The 21,454-nt window shown below is 60.8% G+C and overlaps 5 protein-coding genes across 5 annotated transcripts; 2 read left to right on the top strand and 3 right to left on the bottom strand.

Annotated features, from left to right (window-relative positions):
• Window positions 1–498: 498 nt before the first annotated feature.
• On the bottom strand, window positions 499–2,938 carry PLICBS_003061 (bud neck involved protein; the record flags this gene model as incomplete). The annotated part of the gene is made up of 4 exons (XM_018322786.2): window positions 499–546; window positions 612–991; window positions 1,048–1,987; window positions 2,072–2,938. 4 exons carry the CDS (start codon window positions 2,936–2,938, stop codon window positions 499–501), a joined length of 2,235 nt encoding a protein of 744 aa, XP_018178016.2.
• Window positions 2,939–10,018: 7,080 nt separating this feature from the next.
• PLICBS_003060 (uncharacterized protein) lies at window positions 10,019–11,617 on the top strand (the record flags this gene model as incomplete). The annotated part of the gene is made up of 3 exons (XM_018322785.2): window positions 10,019–10,618; window positions 10,680–10,817; window positions 10,883–11,617. The coding sequence occupies 3 exons, from the start codon at window positions 10,019–10,021 to the stop codon at window positions 11,615–11,617; spliced, it is 1,473 nt and encodes a 490-aa protein (XP_018178015.2).
• A 237-nt stretch (window positions 11,618–11,854) lies between these two features.
• PLICBS_003059 (uncharacterized protein) lies at window positions 11,855–12,231 on the bottom strand (the record flags this gene model as incomplete). Its single annotated transcript, XM_018322784.2, has 2 exons — window positions 11,855–12,073; window positions 12,130–12,231. The coding sequence occupies 2 exons, from the start codon at window positions 12,229–12,231 to the stop codon at window positions 11,855–11,857; spliced, it is 321 nt and encodes a 106-aa protein (XP_018178014.2).
• Window positions 12,232–14,669: 2,438 nt separating this feature from the next.
• On the top strand, window positions 14,670–19,641 carry PLICBS_003058 (uncharacterized protein; the record flags this gene model as incomplete). Its single annotated transcript, XM_018322783.2, has 3 exons — window positions 14,670–17,573; window positions 17,624–17,899; window positions 17,953–19,641. 3 exons carry the CDS (start codon window positions 14,670–14,672, stop codon window positions 19,639–19,641), a joined length of 4,869 nt encoding a protein of 1,622 aa, XP_018178013.2.
• A 321-nt stretch (window positions 19,642–19,962) lies between these two features.
• Window positions 19,963–21,123, bottom strand: PLICBS_003057 (uncharacterized protein; the record flags this gene model as incomplete). Its single annotated transcript, XM_018322782.2, has 3 exons — window positions 19,963–20,277; window positions 20,393–20,964; window positions 21,036–21,123. The coding sequence occupies 3 exons, from the start codon at window positions 21,121–21,123 to the stop codon at window positions 19,963–19,965; spliced, it is 975 nt and encodes a 324-aa protein (XP_018178012.2).
• Between the last annotated feature and the right edge of the window lie 331 nt (window positions 21,124–21,454).

Genomic DNA, 21,454 nt, shown 5'->3' with positions numbered 1-21,454 from the left:
CTCGGCCGCCCGTCGCTGGAAACAACGCTATATGTCATTGTATTGGCTTCTCTCCATCGATACCGCCTCGGGTCGGCCTGTCGTCTACCCTCGCTGCCCCGGCCGTCGCCCGCGCTGCACACTCGTGCAACCCGTGAAACGTTCCGAGCCGGTCCCGCATCCTCGCGGACACGTCGCCGTCGACCCTCGGCATCAATGCATCCGCCCTCTATCCTCCAACGTCGCCTTGATGCTTCGCCTGCTCCCCCTCTTCCCCTTGTGTGCTATACCCGTGCTTCTGGCCGCAATATTAAGGAGATGTGTATGACTCTTGGGCTAAATCCCCGCATGACATGTCGAACAGGCAAACTGACCAACGCCATCGACACCGTACTATGCTGTCCCTGAACGCCGCGAATGGTAGGTAAATGACGAGCAATACATGGCTCTTGCGTCTACAACACCTCTTCGTCGCAGATCAATCGCCCGACAACCCTCGTCTCTGTCGCCTAGAATGACTCAGAAGAAGTGAGTGTAGATCTTGGAGTTCTCGTGGACTTCCATCTCCTGTTGTCAAAGTGTCAGCGTCCGACCATCAAGGTTCACCAAGCCATCAATCATCCGCAACGTACCATCTTGAACGTGTTGAGCTCTTCCTTGATCTGCTGCGCAAGCATCGGCGTGAGACGGTTGCAGGTCGCAATCTCGCCCCGTCGGTCGTACTCCTGGCTTGGCCATGTGTCGTAGAAGACGATGCGAGGAGAGAACGTCGCGTTTCTCTTCCCGCCCTGTGGCGTTCCAGGGGGGCTCTTTGCGTCTTGTCGGAGACGAAGGGCCGACATGAAGTAGTCTTCGTTGCCGATGGCGATGGAGCCAGTCCTCCGATGGCCTTGCGTCTCGTCATTTGGCGTGCTGGGGGCGCTTGAAATGGGAGAATCCGCTACATTGGGAATGTTGGGCAGCACGAGATCAGGCGACGCATCAGCTTGTCGAACCGATGGACTCCCAGAACCTAATCCTCAGTTAGTATATGCATCTTAAACCGCTGCTAATTGACTAATCACTCACGCTTCAGGATGCCCTTGCGCACAGTAGCAAGCACCTCGGCACGCTCCCTGTCGCCGCCGACGATGCTCTTTCGGGGCCCACTCCTGTCCGTCCCGGAGCTGCCTGAACGCTCTGACATCTCCGGTACCTGAGCAGCATCCAGAGAGTTGCGCTCGAGATGAGGGAACCCAGTGCCGCCGTTTCCGGCCGCAGGATCGGCAGTGACATTGACACGCTGCGTCTCGGCTTCGACGGTGATCATGGAGACTGTGGCTTGGCTGGCCTCAGGCGGCACCGCCTCCGCGGCAGGGACGCCAATCACAGACTTGGGGCGGAAGAGGCCGACCAGCGACCGAGTGCTCTTCTTCATGCCGCGCCCCATCTTTCGAATCATAATGGACGCCGATGACGCCGTGGAAGAGATGGAGAGGTTGTCCGTCGAGCCAAAGAACCTACTTCCGTAGATGCTGTTGCCGATACCACCGGCCTCTTGCGCTTCGGCAATGCGAGCCTGTTCCGCATCGTAGGTTTCATCGGACGGAGATTCCTTGCCAAGTTTGGCCTGCTCATTCTTGTCCGTGCCCTCTCCCTCGTCACCTGCGGCGGCCTTGCGAAAGTCCGCTGCGCTCCCGAAAGAAAACGCTCGTCGCAAGCGCGACGTCTTGCTCTTTGCCTTCACCCCTTTCTGGTTGATGGCAGCCAGCTGCTTCGCCGCCGGGGAGTCGGTTTTGCTCCCAGCAGAGCCTGGAGCCACCGCATGCGATGGCTCCTCGGCCGACTCCGTCGCCATGGTCGCCGGCTTGGAGAGGGGAGAAGGGTTGATTGTGCGCTTCGCTGCATCGGAGGACGAGCCTCGCTGGGGAGGAGCCACCATCTTTGGTTGGTCAACTTTGGTAGATGTCTCGTCGGATGCGAGCAAAGAGGGGTTGCCAGCGGGGGCTGACACATTGCGGTTGGTAACCTGCACATCAATCCTTGTTAGCACCACTGCAGGCGATGCATGGATCTGATTGGGCAATGTGCAGGATGTCGACTTGTAACTCACCGAGGATGTCCTAGAATGATTGCTTCGGCTTGAAGAAGTGCTCTCGGAGCTGGCCTTGCGGGAGTGGGCCGTGCTTGAGCCAGGTCGCTGAGGCCTCAGACCCCGTTCCGAGGGACGAGCAGGTGTTGGGTTCGGCCCAGGCTTGTGATACTCTGGGCTTTCCATCGCATGCATGCTCCGCCGTCGGACCCTCTTCGCCTCCTCTTGAGCCTGGCGGCTGTAGTGGTGCATATCATCCATGGACGAGACCGAGACCAACCCTTTGCCGCTGGGAAGGCTCATGGACTGGGCATGATTTGGGCTCCTCTGAGCGCTATACAACGGAGTGGCGTTGTTGACCATTGTGATGGTGCCGGGCAGGGTAGAGCTCTGGGAGCGTGCGTGATGCGTCGCACCGCCGCTAGGACGTCTGTATCGATCAGACGTGCTCCGGTTCGATGTTCCGGAGCCGAACGAGGGCTGAGTATTGACGGAGAGAAAAGATTGCGGCCTGGCTAACGTAGAGCTGCTTCGCAGGGCCGAGTCATCGCGCGAGCCGCTCTGGCCGATGCCAAACGAGTGAGGTTGGCCACCCATGTTCACTGCCATGGGGCTGCTCAGAAGGGGCGGTCGATAACTCGCGTTCATGTCTGGCGTCTGAATACCCGGAACGGCCGGTGACGAATGTGTCCGATAAGCACCGTACTGCTGCCATTGCATGTTCTGCATGTTTTGGTTGAGGTTCGGGGTGCTGGTGAAAGCATATGGTTGAACCGGGGCGGTGTTCCCTCGATATGCCGCAGCGGCGGATCCTTGGTAGGCAGATCTCGGCGCCTGTGAAGAGCTTCCCATGTACTGATGGTTGGCATGCTGCTGCCCAGCCGGCATGATGCCGGAGGTAGTGGACGGTCGTGTTTGAAGCATCGTTACGGTACCAGTCTGCTGAGGATAGGTTTGTACCAACGCAGCCATAATTCCCCGTCACAAGCAGTGGGTGATGGTGTTTGGGCAAGACTGTGCTTTTTGTCTTTCGAGGTCTTTGTTGGCTCGTTTTGTTGGTCGACAGCACAACGAAGTGATTCGACGACGACTAGGCGGCGACGATCCGACCCAGACCTGACACAAGACCGGGACGCACGGAGTTACTGTGATGATGCGTTAGCGAGGCTTCGACAAGACAAGAATGGCCGCATGTGAGAGCCGAATCAAGAAGAGTGCAAGCGTCTGGCAAGGGGTAAGGAAGCAGCAAAGATGCGTCCATCGATAAGGCGGTCCAACCTTTTTCAGAGTTTTTTTTTCTTTTTGTATGTTTTTCTTCTTCAGCGAGCTGCAAGAAGTGCCGGTGACCAACGTGTGCTCGTCGGTACCACAGATTGCGAGGAAGGAAAGCGATTGGAGGCGATGGAATCGAAGGACGCCAGCGACCGGAAAGGACAAAGAGTATTCGTGTCGAAAAGAGGCGCTCACTTTCACCGTAAGCACGTTTTGCGACTCGACTCTACTACTGGGCGGCGAAGACGAGCCGCTGCGTGCGTGGGCGAGGTTCGAAGGCCCGGGGTTGCCGCAGCGGAGGCAAACACGACGAGATCTCCAGCGAGGTTGAGTCAAAACATGGAAGCCGTATCGACGGAAGGGTCGTGGGAGAAACGACACCGTCTGAAGAATGCTTGGCCGGGAGACTGTGCGAGGTATTACGGGTTCGGCGTGGAGTAAGACGAGCGTTCCGGTTGGAGCGGGCCACCTCACAGAGGGAGAAAAAAGGAGAGGCAAAAGGCCAACGAGGCAATGCAGACGGCAAGCCGGGGGGAAACGATGTGCAAGGCAACGCTCTGCAACGCGGCGATGGAGAATGACAACCGTCGAAGAAGGAAAAGAAAAAAAAGATAAGCAAGACGAGTTTGTAGAAGTCGAGGGCGCGGAGGCGAGTCGGGAGGAGAAAGGGGTCACGGCGGGAGATTCGGCGTCTGGCAGGCACGCGTTGGCTGCTCTGCTCTACTCTACCGCGGCGTGTCGGGCGTGGAGGAAGGGCGAAGGTGCTGAGAGGCGAGCTGCAACGGGGAGGCGTACAAATGGCAGGAAGAAAGAGAGGGGGGCAATGGGGACGAAGATGGAAAGGAAAGAAGACGGACAGGACCGTGTCGTGAGCGTGGTGGTGGTGGTGTTGGAAGAGGTGGACGCGGACGTGGAAGTGGAACGAACGGGGGGAAAGGGGAGTTGGGAGGGAGCGCACAGTGGGAGGAGGTGGGCCCGCAAAGTGGCCTGGTCGGACTTTGCTCTCTGCCTGGGGCGGGAGCTGCTCCTTGACCTGGTGCTCGGGGCGGAGACGTGACCGACCGACCACCTGCTGGCCTGGATGGACACGGCACTGGGCCTACGTACCTAACTGTGCCTTGCCTCCGTCTAGGGGAGTTGCCCAGCGCTGCTTCAATCTCCAGTGTGCCCCCAAAAGTCCCCAATGCCCAAGAACAGCAGAGCGAGTGACCACCGCTACCTAGGTACCACCGCCGCCCGCCCGCCGCCCAGGGCAGCGGCCGACGCAACGGCAGCGGCCTCAACAACATGACGAACCTTCGCATCCACAGGCGAGCAATGGTGGCAACGGCCGCGTGCGGGCTTGGCTCGAGGTACGAGGCACCCAACCAACCATGGCGGGCTCGGGCCTGGTCTCCTCAACCATTGACCTCGATGGCGCCCCAGTGGCTGCTAACCGCCGCGGGCCACAGAGGCCGGCGACAACGCCCAAACCTTACCTTGGCACAGTGGGCGCGCGGTGCTGCCACCGGAGGGCCTGACTGCGTCGAGTCGACAGAGGTTCCTGGGCGCCGCTGCCGCTGAGACGTGCCCGCTACCTTGTCGTGGCAGGGCAGGGTTGGTACGGGGATGTACCTCCTCCACCACCACCACCACCACCACCACCACCGACTGTCAGCGGGCGGGCGGGCGCCTCGGGGGGGGAGTGGAGCGAGCCACAGCGCTGGCCAGGTCCTGGTCGCCCATCCCTCAGGGCCGAAGCTTGGGGAGCTCCGGGTGCTGGATTCGGTTTAAGGCGCAGCCGCACAACGGGTGATGGGTGGCCTGGGGCCCACCGCTGTGACGACGGCGGGGGAGCTGGCGAGAGTGACTGGCCGGCGCGGCGGAGCTTCCATGCAAAGAATACGACAGCTGCTGCAGCTCGCGCGCCGCCGACGGGGCCCGGCGGTCCATTCACAGCTTGAACCCGCCCGCTCGTGCTGCACGGAGCATGGACGAGGAGGCATCGAGTATTACTGGGTACGGAGTACTAACGGGACGGAGTACAGTGCCTGACGGAGTACGGGGCACCAGCAACTGCTGCGGCGATACAGCACCCGTCGATGCAATGCAGTCCGGTGTGATGTGCAGCAGCCCGCCCGCGCGCCGGTGCTGGCCGGCCCGCGTGCGTCAGTCGAGCACACGCGTCCTCTTTTGTACGAGCGCACACAGGGTGCCTTGCGCCGTGCTCGCACGCCGTGCGCTTTGCTCCTCGTGCACGACGAAGGTACGTGCAAGTAATCGACTGCTCATGTGCCCGGGGGCAGCATTGGGCCCTCACTTTCCTTTGGCGAAATTGATGCCCTCTGCCGCCTCTCTTCCCCGAGATGAAGCTCTCGGTTTTCTTGGCTGGGGTCGGGTGACCGCTCTGCCTCCCACGTCGCGGCGCAAGGAGGCCAACGGGCGGCGCGCAGCACAGATGGAATCCGCTTGCACCGAGCCGAAACAGAGTTGAGCCACCTTCCTTATCCACCCATTCATCCATTCCACTCAACCCGGCATTCTGCTTGTCCACGGCTCTTTGTCTTTTTTGTGCGTGCCCGTTTTGCCGCTTCGACAGAAAATACACTCACAAGCCCTCCCTCACCCTTTTTTTTTCCTTCCGCCGTCAGCGCTGCCTGCGGCACGACCTGGATGGAGCCTCGGCCGCCTCGACGTCCCGGGCGACGGCGCAGAGGCTCTCGAAAAGGGGGGTGCGCTTGGCGCGACTGATTGGGCGGCCGGGGTCTCTGAGGCATTGATCAGTCCTGCGCTAACAGGGGATCGTGGGCCTGGCCGCGGCGGGCAGGATTTCGCGGCGCGGTATGGCAAGGCATGGGTGGGTGGTGGGTGACGGCCCCTGTGTGGTGGGTTGGGCGCGGGTTGGCGGGATGGCGAGCATCCCATGCCATGCCATGCCACCCATCCTGCCGCATCCGAACATGAACCCCGACCCGACCAGAGTTGGGTAGTTACAGAGCCATGGAGCCATGGAGCGTGGGAGCAGAGGCCCGCGGGCCTGCACCACATGCGTGGGGAAGTCGATGCAACAGGCGAATGGACATGATGAGGATGGGCGGGAGATCAAACTACTAATCTAATCTTGCGGGGTGCGCAGAGGACCGTGTTGGCGACGAGTCGTTTCGAGCAAGCCGAGAGCCCGCGTCGACGTGACCCGTCGCCCTGCTCAACGCCAGCGCGGCTGATATGAGGTCACATCTTGTTTTCCTCGTGTTCGACCCCCCGACCGTCTCATCTCGGGACCTCGACCTGACCTGTGCTGACGCGGACTCCTCACCTGTCTTCTTTATTATTAGCCGGCGGTGGAGCCGGATCGGGCGAGCCCAGAGGGCAGATCGAAACAGGCGACCCTTTTTTTCTGCCAGCTTTCCCATTCCCCAATCCCCATGTGCCCGCCGCCCGACCCGTCTTGTCCGCCACCAGGACTGGACTGGTCTCCAGACGAAACAGCCGTGGCTCCGACAAGGGCGACCTGCTGTGGTCCGTACTCCGTAGTCCTTTATCGGACTGCATGTATTGTATGTACCGTACCGCATGGCACCGTACAAAACAGCCATGCAGACAGTCTCCTCTGTGTGTGTTGTGCGTGTCCCTGGTACGCGGATGGATGTGCGTGCTCGACTCGTACTCGCGTTAGTTAGTCGCGGGCGCAGCGTGCAGCACCAAGGCGAGACATGCAGACGTCGCGAGACATTGGCCATCGATTGGCCCGTCGCTCGATTGTCCGCGACCGCGGCGGACGTGGACTCGGAGCATGGCACGGGGCAGGCAGGGGAGCCTTGGCCGATCCGGCATTTCACGAAGGGGAGAGAGACGGCCTTGTCAACTCGAGTCGTACTGAACTCAACCCAAGTGAACTCGTCTCGTCATCCAGTTGACTAAGACGACTCTGCACCTGCCTGTCAAGTGGCTTTCGAGCGTCCTGTGTACTTCGTTGGTACGTTCTCGCACCGTACGAGAGGGGTACCGGGACCTCGTACTAGGTACTTCGTACCTGCCTTGCTTGATGCACTTCACAAGCAAGACATGTGAGGTTGGCAGGCGACGCCGTGGTGATTTCTTCCATGGAAGAGGCTCCAGTTGCAGGTGGAGGAAGACCCCTCATCAAGCCCCTTCCTGCTTCCACAGATTTCTAGCTGTATGATTGGAAGCACGAACTGAACTCTCCCATTGCTCGGGTCTCCTCCTCGAGCTCCTCTTGGCCCCCATTGCCCTCTCTTTTTCGTCTCCATCGGGTCCCGCGAGCTCGTGCGTCTGCGTGGGTGCGTGCCTCCCTCCGCAACCTACCTCGCTTGCCCCTTGCTGCGGCGTCTCCTCACTCATCGTCAATCCCTGGAACAAACGGGCAGGTGGACTGCCCTCGAGTCCGACGCACGCTCCACGCTGGCACTGCCAGGGCCGCTTGACAGCCAAGGAGCCGAGCATCCCAGGCCCGGCTTCCAGGGTTCCCCTCAGGAGTGCATGAGGAATTGTCAAACCGATGGGGCCCGGGGGATCGGCACGCCGCCAGGCCAAGGCGTCCGTTAGCCCTCTGCCTCCCCTGGCTTCAAGGTTCTCTGCAGACGCACGCGCCTGATCGAATACCCTTCTCCTTCAACTGCGTACCTGTGCCTATCAAGCCAATCGACCTGGATGCCAGGCAGCCCCTCCCAACTCTGCCCTCCAACCCAACCCTTGCCAACCCAACCTGCATCTGCCCGCTCGAAACTCTGTCCCGCCACCGTCGATTTAGCGACTTGATGGCGACGGTGGGGGCCAGCGCCATCGCCTGCAGTAGCTCGCCAGTTGAGGCAACACGCGGCGTGAGCTACTGCGGCCTTCGATGCCATGGATGCCTGCACCCAACGTCGAGGGGTGTCTGGGAACGATTTTTGCCTCTGCCAACTCTGCCATGCGACATAAATCGCCATCCATCCCCTTCGCCTCGCTTGTCGAAAAGGTCGCATGTGCCGGCTCCAAGCTTGGACAGGAGCCTCGCCAGTCCGCAAGCAGCATCTCTTGCATGCATTGGCGGCCGCGCTTGGTGAAGGTGCCATGGCGATGGCACGACCCCTCGCGGGCCGCCGACCGGATGCGGCTCGTCGAGGCACACGGCATCCAATCGTGTTACCCGTGCCTCCGTCCCGAATTTTCTGCCAGAGCCGTTGCGGATAGATTTCTCGTCCGGCCTGCGACGGGCTTCTCTGGGCTCTTTTTCTCTTGTGTTGCCGCTTCGCATTCCCGCCAAGTTGACGTTATTGTTGAGCAAGGCTGTTTGGCTCCGCGCGCGCTAACCACCTAGCCGCACTCTATCTCAGACCAGTGCACAATGCGTTTGCGCATTCCTCCCAGATCCTCAAATGCCCCTTGTTTCCAGATTGCCTTTTTCTTCACCCGACGTGCCTGACGGCCGGTGGGCCACGACCCGTGCTGCTCGCGTCTCGAGCACCACAGCGGGCGAGTGACGGCGAGCAACATGATGCTACACAGCATGTAAAACATGGCCTCTGGGGCACTCGACCTGCCGCATGAGACGCTTCCCACCAATGTGTCTGGCCCGATTGGATCTCGCCCAACGGCGAGACGCAGATCGGGGCAGCGCCGCGACATCACATGTCGATGACTTGCCGGGCTCGAGACCTTAAACACTGCAGGTCTCTTTTGGAGTCGAGTGAAAATGCATCAATGCAACCCTAGCGACATCGGCATTCACCGACGAATGGGGGCTGGATAGCGAATGTGGACATCAGCCATGTCCCTTGACTCATTTGGTGGCCCGGGCCAGTTGATGCCTCATCGATTGCGGCCCTGCCTTATAACAAGCCTCTTTATTCCTCGGGGTATTTCTGGTAGACATTTTGTGCCAGCCTGCCTCCTGGCGCCTCACCGTAGATGCTCATGTCCTCCGCACTGACTCGACTTCGGTTCAGCTGCAGGGTCATCCCGGATTCGGTCGTGCAAGCGTAGCCAAATGGCTTCAGCTAACTGCAAGGGCGTGAAGTCCGCGCACGCAGACCTCCCAACCGGGCGTGACAGCATGGGCTCTGCCTGTCAAATCATCTTCTGTCATTCCAAGCTGAGGGCGATCGGCCGGTCGTGCAGGCCGTTGAGAGACACACACAACCTCGGTGGCCAACGTGTTGTTGATGTGGCGGGAAGCTCATTGACGACCTCATACACGTGTTTTTGCTGCACATACCTCGTAACAAGTACAGCAAGGCGCCAGACACGAAATGAGAAGAAGAAGAGGAGACTCGAGATTCCCATTGAGACACCCCGGTTCCTTGGTTGATTTCTGATTGTAGGTGCTCATGCTACGTGAATTCGATATTGAACTCAGACGAGGTCACCTACCCTACAACCCCGCGCCCGTTCGGGCGGCTGAGGAAATCCACACTCCTGAACGGGTAAGCAACGTCAACTCTCAGCCGCCTGACTATGAAGCGCAGCCCAAGGTCGAAAAGGTTGACGACTTCCCATGGCGCTGCCCATAGCGCGACTCATCCGCCAGACGCCCGAGGACTTGACACTGCATCCGGTCAAGTCGCGCAGCGCCTCATACCGCCGACCAGCCAGTCGTGAAGTGATGGATGTTGATGCTGTCGTATCGCTTTCGATTTCGTCTCTGGGCTGCAGACTGCCGCGTCGCTGAGCTTGGCTCGCCACGCCTCAGAATCAGCCTCACTTTGACCGCCAGCCATGGTCGGCGTTCCGCGCAGCAGCGGCTGCCAGCTGTGCAGGAAGCGGCGCGTCAAGTGTGACGAGGCACGCCCGGGGTGCGGCAACTGTCGCAAGTACGGCGCCGACTGCCCCGGCTACGAGCGCGGCATCAAGTTCGTCTCGGGCAAGCACCAGATCAGACAGCGGGGGAAGCGCAGCGACAACGAGGGCTCCGTTGCCAGCGGCAGCAGCAACTCCAGCGCTGGGTCCGTCACGCCACCCGGCGAGCCATCGCCTCCAGGTGCAGATACGCTGGTCAAGTCGCTGCGGCCCAACAGGGCAGAGTTCATCGGCACCATCATCGCGACGGTGCGCACAAACATCACCCAGTCTGACGTGTCGGGGTTTCTGTCTTGGGTCGACCTCGGCCGGCTTGGTTCGCGCGCTGTTCTCGACGGGGCCATGTCCTCGCTGGCCATGCATCTCGTGGGCAAGGAGCGTGCCGACGAAGACATGATTGCCTACAGCAGAAGCGTCTACGGCAAGTCGCTGGTAGCGCTGCAGACGAGCCTGCGACACGAGACTGAGTGGCGGTCGTCTGAGACGCTGTGCGCGGCCATGCTGTTGTGCGTCTTTGAGGTATGTACATCGACGCTCACACCAAAAAGCAACGAGCCTTGCTGACCGACACCTGGAACAGCTCTTTGCTGGCACGACATCGTCAGACTCGTGGCTGGCTCACGCAAAGGGCATAGGGACGCTGATGAAGGAGCGTGGACCGGCGGCGCACGCCACCGGCTGGGATGCCTCCATGATACTGGCCTTTCGCGGCGTCCTGGTGAGCTGACGGCCACGTAGCCCTGCACGCGAGTAAATGTACATGTGCGCTAACGGCTGAGGCAGATTATGTGCGACATGTTCTTCCCCCAGAGCGACGTCTGCTTTCTGTCTCTGCCGGAATGGAAGCCAATAATCAAGGACGGCGGACGGCACTTGATTCATCCAGAAGAGCAGCCTGACCGCGTCATCCACATAGCGGACAACTTCTTCGAGTGCCTGGCAGAGCTCCCTGCCATACTAGCGCCAGCCTATGTCCTCCGCGAATCGCGGGCCATGGGCACCGTTCACGAACCCGGACCTGAAAAGGTCGCTGCCCTCGCCCAGCGCGCGCTGCGTTGCCGCGAGCTCTTCGCCCAGTGGTACAGGGACTTCAAGACTCTCAACGTGATGCCCGAGGAGGTACCAACGCAGGACCCATCATCGCCCTTCGCGCTGGTACTGCAGTACCGAGTCTCGTGGATCGGGTCTATGCATATGGGCTACTGGGCGAGCATGCTCATCCTGCAGGACGCGCTTGTGCAGTTTCGCTACCTCGAGCTGGACTCGGAGGAGCAGGCGCGGCGTGACGAGCTGGTGCGCAACATCCTCCGCTCGCTCGAGACGGTCGGGTCCGGCACCATGGGGCCGTACCGCGTGGGCTTCGCGGTGCGCATCGCATACGAGGTTGCGAGCCCGGAGCACCAGCGATGGGTGCTGACCCTGCTGGACAGGTTCAACAAGACGTATGCGGCGACGGACCGGGCGACATATCCGGAACCCAAGCCGGAAGAGAATGTAGAGTGGGAGTTACTTGATTGAATGATATCATAACAATTTAGAGTAAATTACTGCTGTGAGGCCTTCTGCCTCGGGTATACCATTTCTCGACAGGCAATCCTGCCTTGCCGCCTGCCTTTCTCTAGTAGCAGAAGTCGTTCATTCATAAGTCGTGACCAACACTGCCTGTCGCGTACCAGCCGGCGACGGCGAAATCGTACATTGTGCGACAGAACCCCTACCGGCCCATTAAGACCCCTCTTTGCCACCCCTGTCTTTCTAATTCTTCTTGCCGATCATGGAGCGGGCGAGGTCCCTCAGGGACGGCCCACCGAAGAAGTACTGGTCCGTGTGGCGGCCGCACGTCGTGTGCACGTTGACCTTGGGGGCGGGCTTGACAAAGGTCGACGTCTTGCGGAGCGAGGTGGGGAACGACGATGAGAGTGATGGGGAGGTTGCAAAGGCGCTGGAGGAGTCGCTTGAGTAAGAACTCGTGCGCTGGAGAGATAGTGTTAGCAACTAGACGGCAATGTGTGGGTGAAGGAGGGGCGTACTTGAGTCTTGGAGAGGGTTGGGATGTCGATGGGCCTGCTCGTCGTGTGTGTCGAGGTGTCGACTGACGGGTTGGCGCCTGCGCTGGGCGAAGAGCTGTTCATAGTTGTGGTGTTGTAGATTGCTTGGTTGAGTGTAACAAATGGGAGCAGTGTCACCGGGTTGGCCGCGATGACATCTACAGATAAGGGTAGTGGGCTCAACTGGCACGTCAGCACGGAAGCAAGAGCAAGCAGTTTCAATTGATTCCTTCTTGAAGCTGCTCTACCGTGCCGGATTACAGTTGTCGACGGAATTCGATGATGTGAGGAGAAAATGTTCTGGAATCCTCATGGGGGCCAAGAAGGGACGGAGACGTGTTATATGTACGAAGCGTACGTGTGCCGGGGCGCACATGTGTACCCAAGGGATGCAAGTCAGACCCCGTGTGCGATGCCATGCATGCCATGGAGAGCTGCTACCCAACTTCAAGGGATACGCTGCAAGCCGGCGTCCGGGGCTGAGGTCAGCCAGCGGTCGAGGCCGGGGGTGCGGCCAATGGCGGCGAGCCACGGCCGCAGGATACGGGGCCGGCCGGAGCGCCCGATTGGATCGGCGGCCCAAGGCAACAGGATTTATCGACGGCCGGAGGGCAGGACGTGCCGCTGGGCGCTGGGCGACGCCATGGACGCTTGGCCGGCCAGCCCCCAAGGGCCCCTTGGGCCGCCGTTTCCCCACGTCGTGGGCCGCCGGCCTTCTGGGCATTGCTGGGGTCCTCTGGGGATCGTGCTCAGATGACCACCGCTTGTCGCCCAGCCAGTGAGGCCGGCGAGCACCCGGCCTGTGAGTCAAGACTCTAGTGCCACCTTGTGATGGAGCTTGGCCTGCTTGGCGACCGTTGACGATGGAACTCGAACGGTGCCGGGTCGGCGTCTTGTGGCCGCGGAATGCTTCTAGAAGACGAACCTTGCGCAGTTTGAGTGCCGTGTTACCGAGTCCCGAAGACGAACCATCATCACGGCAACCACCACGCCAGCCATGACGACAACTTTGTCAATCAGTCGAGGTTGATCCACCGTTGCGTTTCCGTAAAATCAGTGTATCGTCTGCTTCCATTTGCGCTGCTCTGGTGAGCGTCATGAGTTCACGTGCCGGCTTTATTGGTTGCGCGCTGCTCTGGCCATATCGTCTGCAAACATATGCTCGCTGTTCCGGCGAGCGAAGAAGACAATGATCGACACACTCGAGTTGACCGGAGCAATGATTGCCGGTCGACAAAGACACAATGCCTGGCTCGAGTACGCATGCGTCTCTTGGCGAGATGGTGGTCTCGGTTGACTGTACTGACGGCTGACGACTCAGTAAGACGGTGGAGACTGGCCGACCCCACATGCCGTGAGTGCCTGAGGCACTGAGCACACAGGGCCTCCGGCCCCCATTCCATCCACGGCAGCCACCGTCGCCGCCCGCCCAAGTCTCGCAGTGGGACGAACGGCGCTGCCACCTCGACGTCCATCAGCCCTACCGAGGAGCTTGGACTTGAGCCGCAAGGCATGGCGTCATGTCGTGGTAGCTCCCGAGATTCTGGAAAATCCGGGGTATCTAAAACTCGGCCAGGACCGTTGCCAGACGTGAACTGTCTTACGAATTGAGACGTCGCACGCGCTGCTACGGGCTCGTAGTGCGTGCCGTGGGCGTCGGGACGCCTCTGCAACCGTTTTAATGCACTTTTTGGACCCGTACGGCGCCGTTGTGGGTGTTTCGTGGTGAATCTGCCGTCGTCTGTTTCCTCGAGGTCATTCAAAATGAGTTTTGCTGCCCCTGCCTCCGCTTCACCATGTCGCCGCTTTTTAGTGGTGCTCTGCGACGTTTTGCAGTGGAAATGGCGCTGGGACCACCCATAACCATGCTGAGGCGCGCGGTGCGACTCCACTTTTCCGGCCTGCACGTGAAGCAACCCACCAATGGAAGTCGCCCGTGCCGCCAGGTACCAAGTACCCTCGCCCTCGCACCCGCGACGCCGACACGCGCATCGCACCGCACGCCCGACTGCCTGCCCGTCGTCGCTCCTCGAGTCTCCCATCACCTCAGCTCACCTCGAGTCCCGCCAGCATCGCGACAACCATCGCTGGTCACCCACACCTCCCACGGCTCGCTGGGCAGGGCATCCGTTGCCTTGCTTCCTCTGCGTGTCTGCCCCGCGCGACGACCTCGTCGGCCCACGGTCGACCAGCCGGCCGCGCCGCCCTGCGACAGCTGTCGACCCATTCACGCTTTTGCTCGCTATTGTTCATCCACCAGCGCCATTGAAGCTTGCTTTATTCATCTCGTCCGCGGCACATCTGCATTAGCAAACGCATACCGACCTACAGGATATATTCGCAGACCTCTCACCCATGGTGCGCACCACATCTCCCTCAATCATCAATCCCGCATCGCCCTTGACTAATGCTCGCCCAGCTGGCATAACCACCACCCAGCCGCCGCGTCGCCGTACCAAAAGTCGACATCGCCACGCACTTGATACACTGAGAAATACTGTCACATTCAAGATTGTGTCGCAATGGGCAGCAAGCGAAAGAGGGTGCTAGAGGACTTTGATCCAAACAAGTCCGACTCTGAGGACGAAAACTTCGACCCAAGCGAGCAGCGCCCTCAGCGCAGCTCCAAGAAGGCTCGGCCGTCTCGCGGATCTCGCCCGGGCCGCAAGCGGAGCCACCGCTACCGGGGCTCCGATATTGACGACGACGAAGACGAAGAGCTCTCCGACAGCCAAGAAGAAGGCTCCTTTGTCGACGACGACGAGGAGGAAGAGCAAGACGCCCCCGTCAACGCCGCCGGTCGCCGCACCCGAAAAGCCGCCAGGACCTTCCACAACTACAAGGAGAGCAGCGACGGTGAAGACGAGGACGCTGAAGATATCAAAGACGACGAAGACGACGTCCCAGAAGACGAGCCAGAGGCAGAAGCGGCTGAGGAGCTCGAGGAGCCCGAGGAGCCCCAGCCGAAGGAGGAGTCTCACGAGCCCACCTCGCGGAGACTCGTTAAGCTCCGGGTCCCCAAAACCGCAACTATGCCTACTACTCGCCGGTCGACACGCGCTAGCACCGCCGACACGGACGAGTTTGTCGAGCTCTCCAACTCGGGCCGTCATGCCGTCACCTCCCGCGACTCGCGCAGCCGAAGCCCTGAAGCCTATACTCGCACTCGCAAATCGTCCCGCGCTATGAAGGGCCTCAAGTCTGCTCCTGAGCCGATAGAGCCGATTCAGGAAGCTACGCAGGAGAGCAGCGCTCCTCGAGTGGATGACGCGGACCACCCTGACGAACTCTCTCAGGATGCCGATATACTCGAGGGCAAGGCGGCTGATGAAGAGATGCACGATGTCGCCGCTGGGGACCAAGATCAGGAGGAACCAAAGGAGGAAGCGGAAGCGATGGAAGCGGCCGCAGGCGATGACGACGATGACGACGATGTTCCTGTTACGCGCAGGACTCGAGCCTCTCGTGCTGCTGCGTCTGCACCTGAAGAAGGACAATCCGACGCGGACCCCAACACGACATCGCGCCGTCTGACGCGTGGCTCGCGGACCAAGAAGTCGACTCAAGAACCTAGCAGTGACTTTGAGCCCGGCGATGAGTCCGAGGATGCAGAGATGTCGGGCAGCGACAAAGCGAAGAATCAAGAAGACGACAGCCCCACGCCGCGCGGTCGCTCCAATCGTCGTGGAGGTCGCACTTCACGCCGTGCCGACGACTCTGCAGACGAGGAGCCCGATTTTGATCTTGACGAACTGAACGAAGAAGCAAGAGAGCTGCGCCAGTCCTCTCGGCCCAGGCGCCGGCGGCGCGAGTCCCCCGTTGCATATCAAGAGCACTCAAGGCGGTCTCGAGCCAAGGTGAACTACTACATGCCGCCGCTCACGGCTGTCAACATCGAGGAGGAGGAGATCCAGGATCCGGCGCCGACTCCATCTCGCTCTCGCCGCGGTAGGGGCGGCGGCGGCGGCGGCTGGGATCGGGGCCTGAACACGACATACGGCCCCTTTGGCGGTGGTGGCGGTGGCGGCTCCCTTCTGGGTGGGCCATGGGGCACTGGTGCTGCTGGAGGCGCCGACTCTGATAGCAGCGACGACGAGATGGTCCATCGCTCGAGCGTGGCCGGCAATGTTGGAATGACGCCCACTTCTGCAGCCCCCGGCGGACTCCTACCTGGCGGTCAGGGTCTTGCTGCCGAAGCCGTTGGTGCCACGCCTAATGTTGGCAAAATTAAGGATCGCAAGGCGCTTGCAGATGCCGACCCGCTCGGCGTGGACCTGAATGTCGACTTCAGCAAGGTCGGTGGCCTGCAGGGGCACATCGACCAGCTCAAGGAGATGGTCCAACTCCCGCTCCTGTACCCAGAGCTCTTTGCCAAGTTCCACGTCACGCCCCCTCGCGGCGTCTTGTTCCACGGTCCTCCCGGAACAGGTAAAACGCTGCTTGCTCGTGCCCTCGCCAACTCAGTTGGTTCTGGAGGGCGAAAGATCTCGTTTTACATGCGCAAAGGAGCAGATGCATTGAGCAAGTGGGTGGGTGAGGCCGAGAAGCAGCTACGGCTTCTCTTCGAAGAGGCACGAAAGACGCAGCCCAGTATCATCTTCTTCGATGAGATTGACGGTCTCGCGCCGGTTCGATCGAGCAAGCAAGAGCAAATTCACGCCTCGATCGTGTCGACTCTGCTTGCGCTCATGGATGGCATGGACGGCCGTGGCCAGGTCATCGTCATTGGCGCCACGAACCGACCAGACAACATCGACCCTGCCCTCCGTCGTCCGGGGCGGTTCGACCGAGAGTTTTACTTTCCGCTGCCCGACATTGAGGGCCGTCGAGCGATCCTCGACATCCACACGCAGGACTGGGGCCTGTCGGATCAGTTCAAGGCCTCGCTTGCGGAGAAGACCAAGGGATACGGTGGTGCCGATCTGAGGGCGTTATGCACTGAGGCGGCCCTCAATTCCATCCAGCGCACGTACCCACAGATCTACTCGTCTCGCGAGAAGCTCATCGTCGACCCGGACAAGATCACGGTTCACGCGTCTGACTTCATGATGTCGATCAAGAAGCTGATCCCCTCGTCTGAGCGGTCTGCCACGTCTGGCGCCCAGCCGTTGCCGAGATCCGTCGAGCCGCTGCTTCGTGCCCAATTCGCCGAGGCGAAGCGCGTTCTGGACCACTTACTGCCTCGCAAGAAGAAGTTGACTGCCTTGGAAGAGGCCATGTACGAACAGTATCAGGACGACGACCATGGATTCGGCCGCGAAGTCATGCACCAGGAGTTTGAGCGATCGCGCGTCTTCCGACCGAGGTTCCTCATCTACGGAGTTCACGGCATGGGCCAGACCTACATATCCTCGGCCATCCTGCATTACTTTGAGGGCCTGCACGTACAGAACTTTGACTTGCCAAGTTTGTTGGCGGATGGAAGGGTTCGTGGCCCCTCCTGCATTTTGGTGTTTTAATACTAACGGCTCTGCAGCCAATGGAGCAGGTGATTGTCGGTCTCTTTACGGAGGTTCGCCGGCACAAGCCGAGCGTCATCTACATCCCCAACATTGACGCCTGGTACGCGACCTTGACCGGTACTGTGGCGTTGATCACCTTCCAAACAATGCTCAAGTCGATCCAGCCCACGGATCCCGTCTTGTTGCTGGCGACTGCCGAGTGCGAGAAAGGAGGGCTGCCAGGGGAACTGGTGCGCGACTTTTTCGGATACGCTCGCAAGAATAAGATGGAGATTGGCCGTCCAGAGAGAGTATGTGTACCCCGGAACCGATTTGGCACGCGCGGCAATGCTGACCTGAACAGTCGTATCGAATGGAATACTTCTCCACGACCCTTGAATACGTCAAGAAGAAGCCAGCAGAGTTTCCAGATCCGGAGAACCGCAAGAAGAGAGTCTTGGAGGAACTTCCAGTTGCTCCTACGATTCAAAGCAAGCCGCCCACCAAGGCAGAAATGAAGGCCGTGCAGAAGAGGGACCATCAGCTGCTGAACGGCCTCAAGATTCAGCTGCAGCCGATCATGGACCAAATCAACCGGCGGTACAAGAAATTCAGGCAGCCGGTCATCCCCCCGGCCCAGATCGAGTATCTCTTTGCCGAGGCGGACCCCAATTTTGTGCGGCCAGACATCCCGGGAGCCGAAGTTCGACCCTTCGAGATCGTCAAGGACAAGCATGGGAACGACGTGTTGCGCGACACAGCCACGGGCAAATGCTACTACAACCTGGAGACGACAACCATAGAGGAGCGCTTGTCGAATGGATTTTACGCGCGACCGAAGGACTTCCTGTTCGACATCAAGGCTCTTGCCAGGGACGCCAGGAACATTGGGGACAAGGAGCGCACGCTCAAGGCAAACGAGCTCCTCAGCAATGTGGAGGTCGACGTGGCCAGCATCGAGACGAGCACGGCTCATATTGACTGGGAAGGGCTGTATCAACGTCAGTTGCAGCGCGCGAAGCTCGCAGCAGAGCGAGAACGCAAGCGGGCGCTGTTGCAGTCGATCAGTGACAGATTCCAGTCCGAGCAGGCAGCTGGGAACGACAGCGACTCTCAAGGTCCGGTCACGCTTGGTGAGGCAGTTCCAGGGGCGCGTACCATGGCCAGATTCCAGCTGCGTAGCCCGCTGTCGAGCGGTCACGGCTTGGGGCTTGAGCAGGCCCAGGAGCCCCATCCGCTGAGCAACGGGACGTCCAACCAGACGGATGGTATCAAGGACGCCGACGTGCAGATGAGTGGTGTGGAAGACACGCAGGATGCGACACAGACACCGGCCATGGGTCCTCCGGCCCGGTCAGCGGACCAGTCCGCCGCGGCTTACACGGGAATGACTCAAATTTCGCAAAAGTCGGCTGTCACGTCGCTACCCCCAGGTGTCTCGCCGTCCGCGGTCATCAACGAGGCGTCAACGACCAAGACATCGGATCCGTCGACGCACCGGTCGTCCAACTGGAGCACCCAGCTCACAAACGGAACCCATGGTGAGCAACGCAACAGCGGTCACGACAACGACGCCGACATTCCCGATACGTTGCCGTTGCCCGCCCAGAGCCAGGCAACGTCGAGTGACGAGGTGTGGATACACTCGCAGGCTCAGGCCATGGCGCGGGGCGACGTCGCACCCAGCGTAGCCGGGTCCTCTCAGTCGCAGGCTCGTCCAGTAGACTCGGGGTCTCGCAGCGGAGGCGCTCCTCCCCAATCTCAGGATACGCACGGCGAGGACTCTCATCTCGGGAACTCGGGCTCGTCGGCGTCTCAGCCACTAGCCGTCGACGGGGCCGTTGAGGGGTTCTTGGTCGAGGTGACAGACGGTACGTCTGGCTGCACCATCGAGCAGCTCGAGCAGATAAATCGGGAGCTCATGGATGAGATCTGGAGCAGCCGGCACGAGTGGAACCGCATGAAGGTGCTGGGGCGTGTGACGAGAGTGTTCAACGATACAATTGGTGAGATGGAGATCACGCAGGGCATGGACCCCCTGAGCCAGGAGTGAAGGGGCGCGTCGACGTGGAGGCGGAGATTGTAACAGAGTGTGCAGGGGGGGCACAGCGACGTGGTGAGGGTAAACAGGGCACGCAGAGCGGTGTTCGGGGGCGGTTTCTGTACGTACACTGCATTTGAACCCGGCGCGTGCGGATGCAGGCCAGGCACAGGAGTTGAGGGCAGGACGGACGGATCGGGGCGAGACAATCAGGATGTAAGAGCGGACATGTCACGCGCAGCCAGAACCACACTCGGTACATATATTTCATTAGATTGCTTTTGCATACGTATCATACAAGATGAACAGATGCCTCGGGCGCAGCAGCGTCTTTTAGAGCCGTGACTTCTTGGTGCTGTCGTAGCGCTTGCCCTCATCGTCCTGCTCGGCGACGGTTAGGTCTGGCAGCGCGGCGGGCATGATGCGGCGGGGACTGGAGCCGGGGACAACGCTGTACTTTGAGAAGTCGGAGACGCCGGCGTGGTCGCGGAGAAAGTCCTCGTCGAGGAGGAGCTCGCCGTTGACGACGGAGGGCGGGGCGCGGAGGATGGCGAGGATGGCGTCGGAGAAGATGGTGGCGCGGCGCAGGTCGTTGGCCTCGTTGGGCTTGGCCTTTGTGAACTGCGCCGTGGCGGCGGACTCGATGGCCTGGGGAGCGTGTCAGCCGACTCATGTCATGACCAAGACAGCAAGCGACCCGTCCGCAAAGAGTCTGGGTCGCGCGTTGGGGGGGGGGGGGGGGGGGGCCTTGAGGCAGACGCACGACGGCGGGCCAAATGCTGGTAATGGCCATATCGCTGGAGCGCTCGCCCTCGCGCAGCAGATCCATGGCAAGGCCCTTTGTCAACACGCTCATGCCGATCTTGCCCATGGCGTAGGCCGTCTTCCCGCGGAAGAAGCGACTATAGATAGGCGGGCTGACGACGACGATGCGCCCGCCGCTCACCCCGGGGCCTCCCGCGGCGGACGGCGCGCGGCGCAGGTGCGGAAGCGCAGCCTGGACGACGGCATACAAGCCCTCGGGGTTGACGCGCTGCATGAGCTGGAAGCGCTTGAGTGGCGTGTCGGCGACGGAGGCCCAGAAGATGGCGCCCGAGTTGTAGACGAGGGCGTCGAGGCGGCCGTGGGCGGCGACGGTCCGGGCGACGAGCTCGTTGACGCTCTGCTCGGAGCGCACGTCGACGGGGATGGCGGTCGCGACGCCGCCGGCCGAGGTGATCTCGCGGGCGACGGTGGTGATGGTGGAGGCGGGCGAGTTGGGGTCCGGGGGGAAGGGCGCGGCGGGCTGGGAGGGGTCGCTGACGGTTTTGGCGGCGACGACGACTTTTTGCCCCCCTTACGCGTTAGCATCCTGTCATGGAATCAAGGGCGAGAGAAAGGTAGAGGGCCTGTGTGAGGGTGAGTACCTGCGTAGCCGTTCTTTGCGAGGTCAATGGCGACCTGGCGGCCGATGCCGCGCGAGGCGCCGACGACAAGGGCGACGGGCTGGGACATGACTGCGACGGGTGCTCGAATTGTACTGGAGATGGTTATTCAGGTGAGCCCGAGGAGCATGGCTGGTGGTTGGTTATAAATGAGTTGGTGTTCTGTCATGCAAGCCGCACACCAAGTTACATTGTGGTGATGGGCCGTGAGGGTGAGGTGAAGTGAGGTCAGTTCTGGTTCCGGGGCCGGAGTTCGGGCGGCGTTGTATGAGTTTCCATCCCGGGCAGTATTCCCAGCGCAAGGGCCGGGGACGGCAGGGGGCCCCGTAACGGGGCGCTGCCTCGGCTTCCCATGGGGGTGGCCCCCGCTGTAGATTTCCGTTACAGCAGCGCGCCTGGGG

Source organism: Purpureocillium lilacinum, assembly GCF_023168085.1.
Source record: "Purpureocillium lilacinum CBS 284.36 DNA, scaffold_2, whole genome shotgun sequence".
Lineage (NCBI taxonomy): Eukaryota > Fungi > Ascomycota > Sordariomycetes > Hypocreales > Ophiocordycipitaceae > Purpureocillium > Purpureocillium lilacinum.
This window is presented reverse-complemented; position numbering and strand designations above follow the sequence as displayed.